This window comes from Sciurus vulgaris, assembly GCF_902686455.1.
Source record: "Sciurus vulgaris genome assembly, chromosome: 7".
Lineage (NCBI taxonomy): Eukaryota > Metazoa > Chordata > Mammalia > Rodentia > Sciuridae > Sciurus > Sciurus vulgaris.
Window position 1 is genome coordinate 26,280,799 of NC_136467.1, and position 17,543 is coordinate 26,298,341.

The 17,543-nt window shown below is 37.9% G+C and overlaps 1 protein-coding gene across 2 annotated transcripts in view; it reads left to right on the forward strand.

Moving 5' to 3' along the window:
* Positions 1–17,543, forward strand: part of TXLNB (taxilin beta) — a gene marked incomplete at its 3' end in the record, with an annotated part of 53,101 nt that overhangs the window by 15,165 nt on the left and 20,393 nt on the right. For both annotated transcript variants that reach the window (XM_079147110.1, XM_079147109.1), the window contains 3 exons: positions 5,829–5,999; positions 13,377–13,571; positions 15,697–15,816. In XM_079147110.1, the coding sequence (XP_079003236.1) occupies positions 5,829–5,999; positions 13,377–13,571; positions 15,697–15,816 (486 nt within the window). The remainder of the gene's footprint in view (positions 1–5,828; positions 6,000–13,376; positions 13,572–15,696; positions 15,817–17,543) is intronic.

The window sequence follows — 17,543 nt, forward strand, 5'->3', positions numbered from 1 at the left end:
AGCTTTGTTTTCAAGGTTAAATATTTTGTCTTCAATGTCTGAGGTTCTGTCTTCCAGGTGTTCTATCCTATTAGATATGCTTTCTATGGAGTTCTTAATTTGGTTTATTGTTTCCTTCATGTCAAGGATTTCTGTTTGGTTTTTTTTCAATATCTCTAACTCTTTATTGAAATGATCTTTTGCTTCCTGTATTTGCTCTTTTAACTGTCGATTGGTGCGATCAATCAATGCTTGCATTTGCTCTTTCATCTCATCATTCAATGCTTGCATTTGCTCTTTCATCTCCTCGTTTGCTTCTCTGATCATTTTAATTATGTACATTCTGAACTCCTTTTCTGTCATTTCTTCTGCCATGCTGTCATTGGGTTTTATTGATGTAACATCTAGATTTGTTTGCAGCCTTTTCTTTCCTTGTTTTCTCATGTTGTTCAGATATCAGTGGACCGCTGAGATATTGCAGATTTCCTCTGTTGATTTACAATGACCCTGAAGATTTCTATATATATCCCCTCTTAGCCTTCAGTAGGCTGAAGTCTTGGAGGAGGTTGATAATGCGGTGCTCCACAAGGAAGCTGCCTCTCTAGGAGTGGTGGCCTTCAGGTGGGGTATATTCCCTGTTAGTGGGCAGAGGTGCCTCCACTTGTTGACCAATGGTCATCCAAAGGGGACCTAGGCTGTGGGCTGAGGCAAGGCCTGTTTGGGCCTGTGTCTCTGGTTTTACCGTCCTTGTGGGGAAACCTCACCAGGCAGGGAAGACTCACCCAGTGGGGAGGTCTCGCTGGTCAGTTTCCTCCTAGAGGTTCCCCTCAATTTACAGCTACTGCCTGGGCTGGGCTGCCTTCCTCTGCAAAGTTTCCAGGGGCCCGGCCCTACCTCCTGGGCCTGGGAGCCTCACCCTTCGCAGATGAATCTCCTTAGGCTGCCCCTCCTCAGAGAATTTGCCCATAGGCCTGGAACCTTCGCTCCGCCCTAAGCCTGTCTCTGTGCGGCTCTTCCACCCAGAAGCCTCCTAGATCCTGGGACCCTGTTCTGCACCTAATCGCCTGGCTGCGTGGCCCCTCCTCTGAGCAGCCACCTGTGGCCCCGAACAATCGCCCTGAGTCCCAGAGACCCGCCACAGGCCTCTTCCTCCAGACAGCCGCCCAGTATGCCGGTGCGGTCACTAGGAGTCCAAGAAACTCGCTTCGTGCCTCCTCCTCCCACCAACCACCCGTAGCCCGGGGCAATCAATCACTCCGAGTCGAAGTGACCCTCCCCGTTCCTCCTCCTTCTCCAGATAACCCCCCGGGTGTTCAGGAGCAGTCCCTCTGAGTGGCTCTGAATCCACGTGACCCGCTGCACGGGTCCTCTGGGCACCGCCCGGAGCTCTGGTGTGGCCCCTCAAGACCAAGCGTCCCACCACACTTCTCCTCCAGGCAGCCCCCCTGTGTTCAGGAGCTGTCACTTTAAGACCAAACAACTCACCACTCGCCTTCTCCTCTGAGCAGCCGCCTGGAGCGCTAATGCAGTCACTGCGAGTCCAAAGGACCCGCCGCGCTCCTTCTCCTCCTTCTCCTCCTCCTCCGGGCAGGCCCCGGGGTTCAGAAGTGGTCAGAGTCCAAACAGCTCGCCACGCAACCCCTTCTCTGGCAACCGCCTGTAGTTCCCGTGTAGTCACCCGAATCCAAGCGGCCGCTCCTCTTCCTCCTTGTCCTCAGGGCAGGCCCCGGTGTTCAGAAGCGTCGTTCTGATTCCAAACAGCTCGCCGCGCGGCTTCTCCTCTGGCAACCGCCTGCAGCTCTGGTGCAGTCTCTCCGAATCCAAGTGGCCACGCTCCTCTCCTCCTCCTCAGGGCAGGCCCCGGTGTCCTGAGTCCACACAGTTCTCCCCGCCACTCCTCCCCCGGGCAGCCGCCGGAGCCCCAGTGGCTGCTCCGAGTCCCAGCACTGTGCCGAGCGGCCTCCTCTATGGCGCTCCAGCGGGGGGAGGGGCGTCTCGCCGGCAGTTCTACTTCACAAAGTTTCCTGCGTTCCGGGACCCCCGTCCCATCCGGGATGCCCCCCCAGGGGGTGAGAGTCACCCGGCTACTTTGAGTTGGTCCCAAGCGTCTCAATATCTCCTCTCTTGAATCCTGAGTTCTGGAGCAACACGTAATGCAGCCACCCTCTAGGCCGCCATCTTGAAAAGCCCCAAATCATGGCTATTTTTAAGTTCTTTTAAACTTTACAACAAAGCAGAATATACTCAACATAAAGATAGATATATCTTAAACTTTCATTCAGTCATATATCCAAGTTCTTCAAGGAACAAAGAAAGGAAGGCAGAGAGTTGAATTAATGCCACTCCTCAGTTTGTGGCACACTCCTGTCTGGTCTGGCCCATTTCTGTACTTCTCCTCCTTGATCTGAATTCTTCTCCTCCCCTACAATGGCAAAGTATTCATTCCATGTGGATTGTTTTGTGCCCAGGCAGCCTTCCTCTCAATAGGGCCCCAAAATCAAGGGAAGCCACTCCAAGTTATCCAAGAGTTCTTGAATGGCATCTTCTTCTCAAACTTTAGAACAATCTGAGAAGAAAAGAGGAGGGCTCAGTGAGGATAACATCTCTAGTTTCAATAAGCTCTCACAGATTCCTGCTGCCCCTTCAACTTACCTACTCACACCAAGGCTATTCTTGTTTGGTGTTTAGATCCATGTTCTGCACTTGGCTTTACAGGACAGCATTCTGTACTAGTACAGGATGCCGTTTACAGTGCTGCATTACCACAGTAGTGCACTGGAGAAGAATAATTTCTCCAGCCTGACCAAGATTGTTGCATCAGTCAGGGCTGTTCATCCTGGCTGCAGGGACCGCCCTATACCCACTTATCTTCCTAGCCAAGAATTCACCCCAGTAGAGGTTATTAACTCAGAAACCTAATTCAATTCAAGACTTAATTACTATACTTTGGCATTTGTTTCACCTTCTATATCATACTTTAAAACCCAAAGATCATTCCAGAAAAACTGAGAAAGGAAAAAATTTGCTCCCCCAAATCCATTATGTTTCCTTTTCAGGAGGGAAATATATGAGGAATTTTATTTTTTTACTTAGCGAAGAAAGCTTATTTCCTTGCTCATTGATTTGGATATTAATGTAGAAAATGTCTGAAATATCATTGTTAATATGGAATAAATCATAAATTTCAAAGCTCTGATCAAACTGCCATTCTAGCTCACTCATCTTTACAGTCTGAATCCTGTAATATTATCCACCATTGTATTCATTAATAAATACGGGTAAGTTCATTAATAAATAAGAACACCTCATGATTAAATTAAGAAATAGCCTAAGAAAAACATTTTCTGCAAGTTTTCTTCATTTTTAGGTAGTTAAAACAACATCATTAAAGCAATTCTAATCTAGCATTTGGTATTAATTTTGCTTTTTTTCAAAGAGAGAGAGATTGCAGATAAAATCCTATAGACCTGTTACAACTATACAGAAAAACCATGCCTAGGGGCATTGTTCAATTACAAAACCGGCATTTGGCTGAGGTTGACTCAGTTGCAATATGTTTATTTTCATTCATTAAGAAGTCCCATGCATTTATATGCATTCACATAAATCTGAATTATTTGAATAAAATTATCCACATATTAAATTTTTTTAAGAAGATCAGAAAGTTAAGAGGTTTTATTTTAGAGCAAAGTAAAATAGATTTAAATTTTAGATTTGTATGATCTTGCAGTATAACTAAAACATTAAATAGTCAATCAGTGAACACAAATAATCTCTTTTCCAACTTATAAAATACATGTAGGGTATCTTCCTTCTGACACTAACATAAAACCACATAAGACAGTATTCTCCCAAAAGGGGAAGTTTTGCCCATCAGGGAACCAATTTGTCTGTAGATAGGTTTGAATGTCACAGAGGGATGGTACTATTGGCACATAGTGCACAGGGGCCAAGGATGGTACTAAACTGCCTACAATGCATAAGATATTGTCCAATAAAAAATTATGATTTAATCTTTAAAAGGTAGTCTAAATAATAATGGTGATAACAATAACAATATACATATTTAAAGGAAGAATAAAGTCATTTAAAATCCAAATATAAGCATGGGAAATTTCGTCCCTGTCTAATAACAATGGTGTGAACTGAAAGAAAAACACCTATCCTGTGTAGTATGAGAAACATAATAGAATATCATTGCCTTTCCAAGAAGGCAATCAATATTTTTAGTAACATGGCTCTTATGTTTTTCCAATGCTAATTCCCACTAGTAAGTAGAGATTGCACATGAGTATGAAGGTAGACTATCAAATACACATATCCTTGGCTTAATCTGAGGGTTTATAAATGGTTATTTCAATGTAGGAGGAGAAAGGGAGGAAAAATCAAAATGTAAACTGAAGAAATTGTAACAGTGCTGTTCATGGAGCTCAGAAAACATGTCTTTTCAAAATAGAGAAACTGAGGTACAGATCAGTTCTTCTGTGACATGTGTATTCATTTGCATCAGGCTCTCTGAGGCACCAGGAACACCTGGGGTCTAGTAGCACCCAGGACTCTCCAGGGCTTTTCCTTTCTGTTAGCCAACAAGGTTATTATTAGGACTAGTACTTTCCTGGCTTAAGTCCTATTCAGGCATTAAGGGAACTGAGTCTACCAAAGCAATGATATTTAGAAAAAGGGATGCTGCTTCAATATGACCACACTAATGGTCAGTTTCAGACTGACACTCCTAGAGTCCTGCTAGTCTCTCTCTGGTGGTTTCTAGAGTTTGGCCCCCTTACTCCTCCACTGAGATAGGATTCATAATAATAATGTTCCCAGATTTTCTAAATAAAAATACAGTACATGCAGTTAAATGTATCTTTCAGATGTAACAAATTATTTTTTGGTAGAAGTGTAGCCCACCAGCATTTGGGATATATTTACACTAAAAATTTGTTCCTTATTCATCTGAAATTTAAAATGAGTGTCTTGTATTTTACCTGTCAACTGTCAACCTGATCTAGAATTTTAGCATTCCAAAAAAATACAGGAGTAAACTGGTTTCATTTCACATGCTATTCCTGGTAGTTTAGTTGTAGTTTCCAGAGGGGTGTGAGAAGAGCTTACCTGGCAGAAATGCGCGCCATGATGTGTTTGCTAGCACAGAGTGGGTGAGCAGGGGTGGGTGGGGAGCAGGGTATATTACAGATACTTGCCTTTCATGCTCTTGAGTTTGCCCTGGTTATGGTGGAATGCTATAGTGGAAAACTGCTAATGCTTAGGTGGTTGAGGGATAATTTCCTTTCTCCTCCTTCCCACACCCAAAGTCCAAAGTTATAAAGAAGAGTTCATCTTTTATTTACCAAAAGGCTGCTTTTCTCTTTTCTATTTTTAAAAATAGCACTGGAGTTTTGTTTTGAGAAAGAATTGTGAAAAATGAAATATAACCTAAGCAGACAAACTGTTGACCACTGTGTGAATACAAGGCTTTGCATGAATTCTGCCACTTTCTAGATTCTGAGAATATCCTTCTATCTTGGTTCTGGCATCACTAGATAAACTCAAGAAACATATTTTTAGATTACCAAATTTTTAAAAAGTCCAAGTAAGAAGATACTACTAAATAGTAATGTAAAATCTATAAATATGCTGTAAAAATTATAATCTACAAGTATTGTGAAGGTGACATCTGTGAAGTTCATGTGCTTCCAGAGGGATAGATAATAGCCAAAAAAAAAAAAAAAAAATTTCTGAACAGCCACAGAGTGATCTCTAGGTTTTTCTCCTTTTCTATCAACTCTAAAGCAATTCCCGCCTTTTTCTGTTTTTTTTTTTTTTTTTTCAATGCATACCCCCATGCCTAGCTGGATGAACATCGCACTGAGCAAAAGAAGTTAAAGGTCCTACAAAAGAAACAGATGCAAATCCAGAAAGAAAAGGACCAATTACAAAGTGAACACAGCAGAGCTGTCCTTGCTCGGAGCAAACTGGAGAGTCTGTGCCGGGAGCTGCAGAGACACAATAAGACACTGAAGGTATGTGTCACACCGGCTTAGAATGACACACATTCTTGCAGGCTGCATTGACACAGGCTTTGCTACTTGTGAAAAGAGCATGAGTCTTAGAATCAGAGCAGTAAGTTCAAATACTGGCTCTGCCATTTGCTCACATATGGCCTCCAGTAAGTTATTTTACCTCCCTGAGCTTGTTTCCTCACCCATAAAATGGGGACTTTCCTAGCTTCACCATGTATCAAGGGAAAAATTAAATTAGGTCCCATATATATGGTGCTCAAAAGGTACCTGACACAGTGCAGACCCTTAATAAGTGCCATTCCCCTTACCTTCTTATTAGGTTGAGTTTTTGTTTTGTTTTGTTTTGCTTAGGGTAGTCCTTAGTTTACTTTAAAATATTTGTAAAAATTCTGAATTTTATTTTATAGTGAATTCTGCATGACATGAGACAAACAGACACAAAAATAGTTGATACAATAAAGTGAAATTGAGAACCAAAATGTCATCTGAGAAAAGAAGATACTTGGAAAAACACTGAGGTCTTTAGACTTAATTATTCAATCTCAAAATAATAGACTGATCTTTCCTCAGTCTTCATGGGTTTCAGTAATTACAGCAAAAGCCCCTAGCAGTGTGGTTAATTCGATTATGTGCAAACACTGCCTCCATTCAATAAAGCACGATGCAGGGCCCTCCACGATAGTACTGTCTGTGCCCACAATTCCCTTTCCAGTGGAAAATCCCAAAGCTGTTGACAAACAGTAATTAATCAGACACCAATATTCTTTTGAGGTAGTTATCATTGTGTTTAAAAGGTGATATCTTAAGAACTAAAGACATCAAAATCCTTGTTTAGTTTGCACAATGAGTTAGAAAGAACAATAGGAAATGGTTGTTCTGTGTACTCCAAATTGGTTTTTTGTTTGTTTGTTTGTTTGTTGGTACTGGGGATTGAACCCAGGGCCTTGTGCATGCTAGGCAAACACTCTACCAACTAAGCTATATCCCCAGTCCTCTCCAATTTGTTTTTTGATACCTGGAAATGGGAGGCCAGTGTGATGAACTCCAACTCTCAAATGACAAGTCTGAGGAGATGAGTTTCTGGCATCTTTTCAATGATTGCACTAAGGACTATCAGAAACCTAAATAGATGGGGGCCTGGAGATGGGAACATCATATTGTTTTAGTCAGCTTTTTCACTTCTGTGACTAAAAGACCTGACTAAAACAACAGTAGAGGAGGAAAACTTCATTTGGGAGCTCACAGCTTCAGAGGTCTCAGTCCATAGGAGACTTACCTCAGTGCTTCAGGTGAGATAGAACATCATGGCAGAAAAGTGGGGCAGAAGAAAGCAGTTCACATGATGATCAGAAAGCAGAGAAAGACTCCACCTGCCAGATATAAAATACATACCCCAATGACCTACTTCCTCAGTCACACCACCTGCCTTCAGTTACCACTCAGTTAATCCTGTCAGGGGACTAATTCACAGATTGGGTTAAATCCTCATAACCCAATCATTCTTCTCTAAACCTTCTCGCATTGTCTTATACATGAGCTTTTGGGGGACAACTCACATCCAAACCATAACAATCCTCAAGTCAATATGTGTATTCAAATGATAGTATTCTGTGTTTATATTAATACTCTTCCAACTTACAGTACAGTCATAATGAGTAGGTACAAACTAAATCATATAAGGTGAGGAAATGCATCAAGAAAGAGATTAAAAGAGAAAATGATGTGGCTTGGACCCTCTGGGGAACATTCAAAGGCAGAATGATGGAGTAATACAGACCCCTGGAGGAATGCCCACATACCCTCATTCATGGCTTACAATCATGGGCAATAAAATTACATACCTTTATTATGCCAGGAATTGTGCTAAGGGTTTTACATGTGTTCTTTCATCTGATCTTCACCAACAATGCTGTGAAAGTTAATATCTCCACTGATGAAGAAACAGACTCAGCAATCCAAATCAGATGTCCAGGTCATGCATATTTTAAGTACCAAAAATCAGGATGCAGATTCAAAATATCTTCTAATTTCCTTTCTGATTTTTTTCTTTAACTTATAGGTTACTTACAAGTATTGTTTAATTCATAAAGCCCATAATACTATCTTGATGAACATACCATAAGTACTTGAAAATAACATCTAAATGTTAATGTAGCATTCCATAGGTAACAATTAGTTTGAGATCATTTATGTCTTTACTGAATTTTTGTCCATTTGCTGATCATTGGTTGTCAAAAATCTACTGTAATTATGGAATTGTCTTCTACTTTTAACTTTATTAATTCTTGCTTCATGTGTCTCAAAAAATTTATATTAGATGCATATACATTTATTATTATTTTGTCTCCTTGATGAAATGACCATTTTATCATTATGAAATGTCCTTTGATAATAATCTTCATCTTGATATTTATATTTTCTGATATCAATACAGCTACTCCAGTGTTCTTTTATTGTTTGCCAGGGATATCTCTTTTCATCCATTTATTTTTGACCTGGGTCTATAAATTAAAGTACATGTCTTATAGGTAGTATATAGTTGTACCTTGCTTCTTTTCATTCATATAATAGCTGCCTTTAATTAGAGTGCTGGTCCATTAACATATAAAGTATGTATTGATGTGGTTGGATAAAATGGTAGACACCATTCTATTATTTGTTTAGTATTTGCCACCTGTCTTCTGTTCCTCTGATCTTTTTCTGCCTTCCTTTGGACGATTTTAATTTATCCTGGGTTTTTAAATTATACCTCTTTGTGGTAATTTTTTTTTCTAGAACTAGGCATTGAACCCAGGCACTTTACCTGAACTATACCCCTTTTAATTTTTTTTTTTTTTTTTTTTTTGAGATAGGGTCTCACTAAGTTGTCCAGACTGGCCTTGACCTTGTAATCTTCCTCACTTCAGCCTCTAGAGTAGGTATAACTACAGGCACACACCACAGTGCCCAGCTTCTTTGCATTATCTTTAACACTTACTCTGTAATTACAATCTACACTCTTAACTTTTTATAGTCTGCCTGGAATTAATGATACATCACATTACATAAAATGTAGAACATTGCAACTAAATAGGTCTATTTACTTCACTTCCATAAGCTACAGTTGCTATATGTATACATTACATACATTTATAAAGCCCATGAGATAATGTTATAATTTTATTTTAATCATCATTTAAAAATTAAAGGCAAAAAATGTCTTTTCTCTTTACATAAATGTTTACCATTCTTGTATTCTGTCTGTTATCACTTCTCTTCAGCCTGAAGAACTCCTTCACTACTTAGAGTATAATTCTGTTGGCAATCAATTCTATTTAATTGTCTTCTATACAAATGTTTTTGTTGTTATCATTGTTTTTATTATTGAAAACAATATTAATTGGATATAAAATTCAGTGTTTATAGGATTTATGGGTTTTTTCTTTTAGCCTTATTTAACCTTTCTACTATACTCTATTCTCCATAATTTCTCATGAAAATCAATAATAATTTGGGGTTTTGTTCTCTTATATGTGACATGTCACTTTTATCAGGCTACTTTCAAGGTCTTTCTATTGATATTTGGTTTTAAGAACTTTAACCACTTTATTTCTGGGATATCCAATGTGATATTTGCTGAGTTTTTTGTATCTAGATCTATGTTTCTCACAAAATTTGGGGATTTTACAGCCACTATATTTTCAAATATTTTTGCTACTCCATCCTCTCTCTTTCACTCTCTCTCCCTTTTTTCCTCCTCCTCTTCCTCTTCTTCTGTCTCCCTTTTGAGAAACCAGTTTCATGGGTTTTACAGAACTTGATATTGTCCCACAGGTCTTTAAGTTTCTTTTCTTTTTTATCTTCAGATTACATGATTTCTAATGATCTATCTTCATATTCACTGATTCTTTCCTCTGACCATCTCTATTCTGTAAGTCCATCCAGTGACATTTAAATTTCAGATTTAATAACTTTTAATTCTAGAATTGCTACTTGATTCTTTTTTATAAAGTATTGCTCTCAGCTGAGATTTTCTATTTTTTCATTCATTGTGACAATGTTTTCCTTTATGTCATTGAGCATAGTCATAATACTTGCTTTAAAATTATTCCCTGTTAATTCCCTATCAGAGTCATTGTAGAACAGGACTCTGATAAGTCATTTCTTTTGAGACTGGGTCACTTTTGTTCTTTTTTTTTTTTTTTAATATAAGTCATGTCAATTGTATATTGGATGTTGTGATTGAAATTGTAGAGAGTCTGGATTCTACTATACATCTCTGAAAAATGTTAATTATTTTTAACTAATTTGTGTCAGATCCAAAACACAAACTTTTGCCCCTTAGCAACTAAAATTCAATTTTAGTTCTCTTTTCCTTGGATAGATTACTTTGATTCTACCCTGCACATGTGTGCTTCTGGGTCAAAGATTTGGGCAGGGTTTATTCACAGATTTTAAGGTTGTCCCTCTCTATTTCCTGAGAATCTCCCTCTCACTTTTCAGTGGCTATAGGTGCCCAGAACTCTTTACTCCTGCAGACTAGAAAGATGGTACATTAGTAGGTTTTCTCTGGAAGTTTTACCCATATCATTCTACTGTCCACTGCAGTCTTCCTTCAAGTTTACACTATAAATAACTATGAAACTGACATAATTGAAAAGAAATTTTACCCTCTAGTGCATTTAAATAGTAGTTTCTTGCATTTTTCCCAGAGCTTAGACTTAATAACTGCAGGATATTCAACTTGGTATGAGCTTCTTTGGCCACAAAAATGAGACAGCCTCAGTACCTGAGTCTTAATTTCATGTGGTAGGAGTTTGGGAAGACAGAAAGAGAATGTATAACCAGTTCTTTCTACCACTGTAAATTTGAACTTTTATTATTTTTTATTAATATTGCTTCTTTGCCATATGTGTTGTGCATGTCTATAACCCCAGTTATTTGGGAGGCTGAGGCAGGAAGATCACAACTTATTGAGACCTGTCTCAAAATAAACTAAAAAGAGGTAGGGATGTAGCTCAGTAGTAGAGTGCTTGCTTAACATGAATGAGGACCTGAGTTCAATCCCCAGCACTGAGGAAAAAAAAATCCTTCTTCAATGAACTAAACACACACATAAAACCTCACAATTTAGGATAAGTTTGAAAAGACTCTGAGACATGGTCTTGTTTCCATAAAATGCCACCCAAATTTGAAGCAATAAATCCAAGCCTCAAACTATATCAAAAATAAAACTTCTTAGTAAGACATGAATGTTTTAGGGAACTTGATTTTGGTGAAGAAATAAGTAGCACTTGTTATTAGCATTTTACAGAATTTTAATATGAAAAGAACTATAGGAGTCAACTAGTTCCCAAGCTACTCAGATGTCTGTACATAAATTAATCATTTACTGATTCATTAAATAAACATTTATTACACACCTATGTATTATGTACCAGACATAGCACTAGTTCTAAGATACACAATGATGTCTACAAAGTTTGTTTTCAGGCTTTGTCCCTCAAACTTATTTCCATTATTGATTTTCACTTCAAATAATGTGCTTAATAAAGAGAAGAAAATTTGTCTCAGTTGCTTTTCAAATGATTTAAAATTATTCATCAATGAAAAACTCAAATTATAAAAGATTTTGCTAGATTTACTTTTGTCTCATTGAAAAACAATATAATCTAAAAATGCAAGATGCCATTTTGTGGAGTGCTACAATAATTTGACATGTGTTTAATGCACCTTCTTTCAGGAGCCATCTTCTGGGAAAAACTCAGAATTCTGGGTAGCTTGGGATGGTTCCTTATTTACTCATTCATTCATGGAGTAAATATAGATGGGATATTTATAAATATAAATGAATTCTGATAACAGTCTGCATTTCTATAATTCAAAGCTTATTGACTTCTAAACATATCAGGAGCAATGAGGTAACAATCACTATTATATGCATATTCAATTGCTCTTAACTGACAGTCATAACCATTTTCAGTAAAACACATACAGTAAACATTTGTATAAAAAATTCAGGGAAATATCTCAGATAGTTAATTTTCTCAGATTAGGAAGTAAAGAATATCTTCTACGATATCCCTGAGAAGTTGTTGCTTGATACAGGTTTATGACATGGCTTAAATTCTTACTCAGATGGCTATATTAAAGTTAGGAAATGTGTTAATATTGTATAGGAAAGAGGAAAGCCAATGCATATATTTTTAGGATCAGTTTTTAGTTTGATCACATTTTTCTATCAAAATACAGATTTGTGCCATTACATCTGATAAAATAATTATTTCTTTTAAAAATTCCTGTTATATAATTTGAACTTGGTAGACAACTAATTGTAGTATAATTTTACTTGCCAACAATGAAGCAAGCTTTCATATTAACAATTAATCAGAATTGAAAGGAATCCCAAAATGTCTATATGGTTTGTCAGCAGTGTGTCTCTATTGGTATAATATAGCAAGATCAAGCCCTTTTATTCTAAAGGAATGAAAGAAACAATCACAAAGCAAACAATTATTAATACAGATATAGAGAATTTGGGCACATTGTTAGTGATTAGAAACAAATGGAAAGTTCTGATTTAGGATAAAAGAACAGAAATAATATAAAATTTAATTTCCAATTCTTTAATGTTAACAAAGGGTAAGGGGGAAATTATAGGTTTAATTATAAAATTAAAGAGATTTAAAACAATATTACTTTCAGATTCGAAATTTATATTGAACATTTAAATTACCCTATGTGACACATAGAAGGATTGTTCTTACAGAAATAAAATACCCAATATATTTGGAAAAATTTCCTTTTATATTTTTGAATGGTCTCTATTGATCTATATTCATCTTATTTTATTTTTAAGCATTCTGATGAAGGCTTTCTTATTAAGAAAAAGTTCACATTGTGATCACTTATAAAACTGGAGTAAGGAGATTATGTGGTTAATTTGTCATGGTTTTTATACATAACTGTTAAATCTATTGCTCTTCTTCCTGTACCGAACCAAAGGAAGCCGTGACCTGTCCTATCAATCAGTAAAGTCAATTGGCCTTTTTTCCAGGCCACAACCAAGAAATCAAAACCATGTGGTATTGTGTTTGTCAGAAATCACTGCAGTTCATTTACTCAGCAGGAGACCCATCATCTTTAAAACAAGTCTATTCATCACCAAGATCAAATTCAAGGTCCTCACAGCACCTGCTCTGAGGACTGTGTGCTCACAGCTAAAACCTGTGCTCATGAATTTATTTTGGGACGAAGCAACTTTAGCTGTAGAGAACAGAGAAAAAATATCCCACTTACTCTGCACACTAGCCTCCTTTTGATGACCTTGTCCTGAGTTCTTTAAACCTACAGTGCCTTTAAATCACCATAATAAAATATTTTGCTTTTGATCCACAGGAGGAAACTCTCCAGCGGGCACGTGAGGAAGAAGAGAAAAGGAAGGAGATCACAAGTCATTTCCAAACTACCCTGACAGATATCCAGGCACAGATAGAGCAACAGAGTGAGCGAAATATGAAGCTCTGCCAGGAAAACACAGAGCTTGCAGAAAAACTGAAAAGCATCATTGATCAGTATGAGCTCAGAGAGGAGGTAAGAACTACATCAAACAGTTTAGAAGAACTCTACATATACCTGTACATATATTCTGATTTGGGATGTGAAGGTGGGGAACTTGGTTTATAAGAAAGTTATGGTCAACTCAACTGTTTAATAGTTAGGATTGAATTTCTTTTGCTAGCCAAAATAAAGGCAGATGGTATAACAAAATACCTGACTGAAAGTCATAGGGGATTTCATCAAAACTGTAATCACTGCAAAGTAAAGGCAGTAAACAGAAAGTGGTAAGCTTGGGCCCAGTCATCCTTGAAAACAGTATTTCTCAACTCTTTAAAAATCCTCTCAATGGAGTCAAAAAATAATACATGCTGTCTTTTAAGAATCACCATGTCATGTAAATAGTCTACATAACACACAAGCAAGTAATAGTATTAATAATGTAATAATTATAATATTTATTTGGTATTTAATTTATATCAGGCAGTACACTAAGTACTGTAATTTGAACACAATATGTCATTTAATTGTCTCAACTTTCTTATGCACTAGAAAACACAGTATTTTCTACATTTTCTATATGGGAAGCAGATTAAATTCCTTTTGGTCACAAAAGTCAAGACTTTGTGATTTACATTAGAAAGACAATAATAATCTTTTGTTACTCTAAAATTGTATTTTAATGTTTAATATGTTTTTAAGACTCAGATTTACCCTCAGGAGTATAAGAATATTCCTTTCCCCACTCCACACAAATTTTATATCTCTGCCTTAAAATGTAACATAACATAGTCAGAATGGCTCTCTGTTGGCCACATGCCAAGATTTAACAAGGAATGAAACAACCAGTAGCTTATGGTTGTAGAGGTTAGGTAAATCAGGAAATTTCTCACAATAAGCCAAAATGCCATGCTACCATTTTATCTTATCACAAGGATTAATTCTGCTTCATAATAGAGGTTCAGACTAAAGAGGAAGGGAAGGAATGAAAGGAAAATGTCGATACTCTTCAGAGAGATCTCAGATGGGAATGGCCCGGTATAATAGCTGTATAATTCTGGGATTAGTTCTATGTAAATTCCAAGGACAGAACTTCACAATTTCTCTCTCTGATGGGACTGCCTAATGACCAAGAATTTCTTCACACTGAGGTAGAACTGAAAGCTTCTCTTAATATAGCAAATTCAGAAGCCAAAAGGTATGGAGGGCAGTGAACATCTGTGTATTAATTCATCTGTGACCCTTGCTTGGCCTTGCCATCCCTACCTGTGTTATTTTTCCATTACTATAACAAATTATAAAGAGAATGGTTTAGTTTGGCTTACAGTTTTAGAGGTTTCAGTCCATAATCAAATGACTCCATTGCTTCCCGGCCTGTGGAGAGACAGCACATCATCATGGTGAGCAGTGTGTAGTGAAACAAGGCTGCTCACTTCATGGCTGCCAGGAAGCAAAAGAGAAAGAAAGCAGAAGGGGCAAGGTCTCACTATACCCTTCAAGAAGATGCCCCCAATGACTGAAAGACCTCCCATGAGACCCCACTTTAATTTTCTACAACTACTCAACAGCACTAAGCTGGGTACTACACCTTTAACAAGCGGGTCTTTGGGGGATATTTCAGATCCAAACTCAAGCACCACCAGAGCAACAGGGCAGAATTCAGGAAGCCTGGGCCTCACTCTCAGCCCTAGGGCCAGGGCTGGTGCCCACACCTTTCTTATAACCCTTGAGACAAGAATGTGGAGAATTCACCATGATAAACTGCATTAATGTTATAGTTAAAGGTTTTATATTCATAGAAAGAATCAAAATTGTTATATTTACAGTACAGATCATTATCTCTGCTGCCTAGCATAATAAATATCATGTCAAATCAACTAGTTACCAAAATCAGAAAAATAATGTTGGGACCGTTAGTCATTAACACTGCTGAACTCTGATCCCCCTACCTTTTGTAACTACCTTTGTATGGTGCCAAGTGTAGGGGGCCTTCACCACTTTATAGCACTAATATGAAGTCCTAAGTGTTGCTAGTGATTTATTCCCCTTTTTTTTGAATCTTAAAACCTAAAGAATGTATGTTCATGTGAATTATTTTTCTATTTTACCTGAAGTACCAATAATAAACCAAGCTTTCTATGTGTACTTTATTTTTGCTTAGCATCTGGACAAAATATTTAAACACAGAGAACTGCAGCAGAAGCTGGTGGATGCAAAACTTGAGCAGGCACAAGAAATGATGAAGGAAGCAGAGGAGCAACACAAACGAGAAAAGGAATATGTACTTATCCTTTTAGTTGGTGTGAATATTTGGTCTACCCTGGTGTCAGAGACTCTCTAGGAAAGTTGCCTTGATAATGGTCAAAGAGCTCTAGACGGATAAACAGCCTGGGCTTCAATGGAAAACTAAATGGGTTAGCCCAGTAAGAGGCACTGTACCTGCATTATTATTCACATAAAGTAGTCATTCAACAAATACTCAGCAAATATTTTTCAAGTGCCTATTATCTACTGAGCACGATATTAGGTTCTGAGATATAGCTGTGAACAAGACAGACAAGGGCCCTCTCCCACCATGCAGATTAGAGTCTGACGGAGAAAAGACAAGTAGTAAACAAGCAAATGAACAAAGAACAGTAATTTCAGATAATAGTAAGTACTCTTAGGAAACTAAGGAGGAAAGGAGAGAGGCCAAAAGAGGGGACCTGCTTTAGACTGGGTTATCAGAAAGGCCTCCCACAGGGAAAGATGCTTGACCCAAACACAGCCTGGTGGGAAGCATAATTTCCAGTGGCAGTGTCTGCAGCAGCAACAAGACCCTGCTGTTGGAACCAGCCTAGTGCGTTTCGGATTGGGAAAAGATCAGGGAAGCAAGAGAATACTGAACAAGTGGGAGACAGGCTCAAAATGAAGTTGCAGAGATAAGGAATTATCAAATTGAGAAGTTTTGTAGGGCTTGGAAAATAATTTAGACTTAATTCTAAATATAACAGGCAAGTACTGGGTGGTTTTAGCAAAGGAAGTGACATGGTCTGTTTTGAATCTGCAAAAGATTAATTTAGCTCCTGGGTAGAAAATGAGCTACAGAGGGGCAAGAAAGAAAGAAGACAGGAGGCTACTGTATCCATCCAAATGAGATAGATGATGACTTAGATTAGGGAGGAAGCAGACAAGAATGGAAATGGATAAAAGTTATTTCACTATAAAACAGTCAGTGCTGCTGACCTGAAGATTGTGACAATGAGAAATGGGGACAGCCAAGGATAACTCCATAATTTGAGGTTGAAAAACTGAATGGTGGTGTTTACTGATCTTATTAACACCAAGTATTCCCCAAAAGCTGTAAGGCCATTCTGCAGATGAGAGAATTGAAGATCAGAGAGAATATGCAACTTGTTTAAGGCACATGCTGCTAAGTGACAAAGATGTGTTTCAAATTCACCTGCATCTGTCCCAAAAGCCTGTCTCTGTGACAGTGTATCACATTCAGGGATGTGTTTCAAATGCATGATTTAAAATGTGTCATTGCTAGGGAAAGAGGGAAGTTTAAGATAACTTGGTTAGAACAGTAATTTTTAAATAACTTCAATTTTCAAACATGACAAAAAAAGACAAATTTTGAAGAACATAAACTTGTGGCCATTAGGATAACTTCAAATCAGAAATCCATGTTCTCTTAAGAGTGATGAGGCTTCTGATTATGTAAACATCCAGAAAGTAGGATTTAGAACAACAGCTCCAACTTATAACTCTGTTTCTCAAAATGTAATCCAGGGACCACCAATACCAAATGATGTTGGGTATTTGCTGTAGTACAGATTGGAGACACACCCTATACTTTCTAAATCATATTCTCCGAGAGGGATTGCCCCTTTTAACATGTTATTTAGGACATCGAGGTGCATGTTACAAGCTCTACTGGGACAAAGATCAAGTATGTATTTCATACAGGATCATGCATGCTGTAGTGGGACACAAGACCTAGGAGAATTACTCTCATTTTATAAT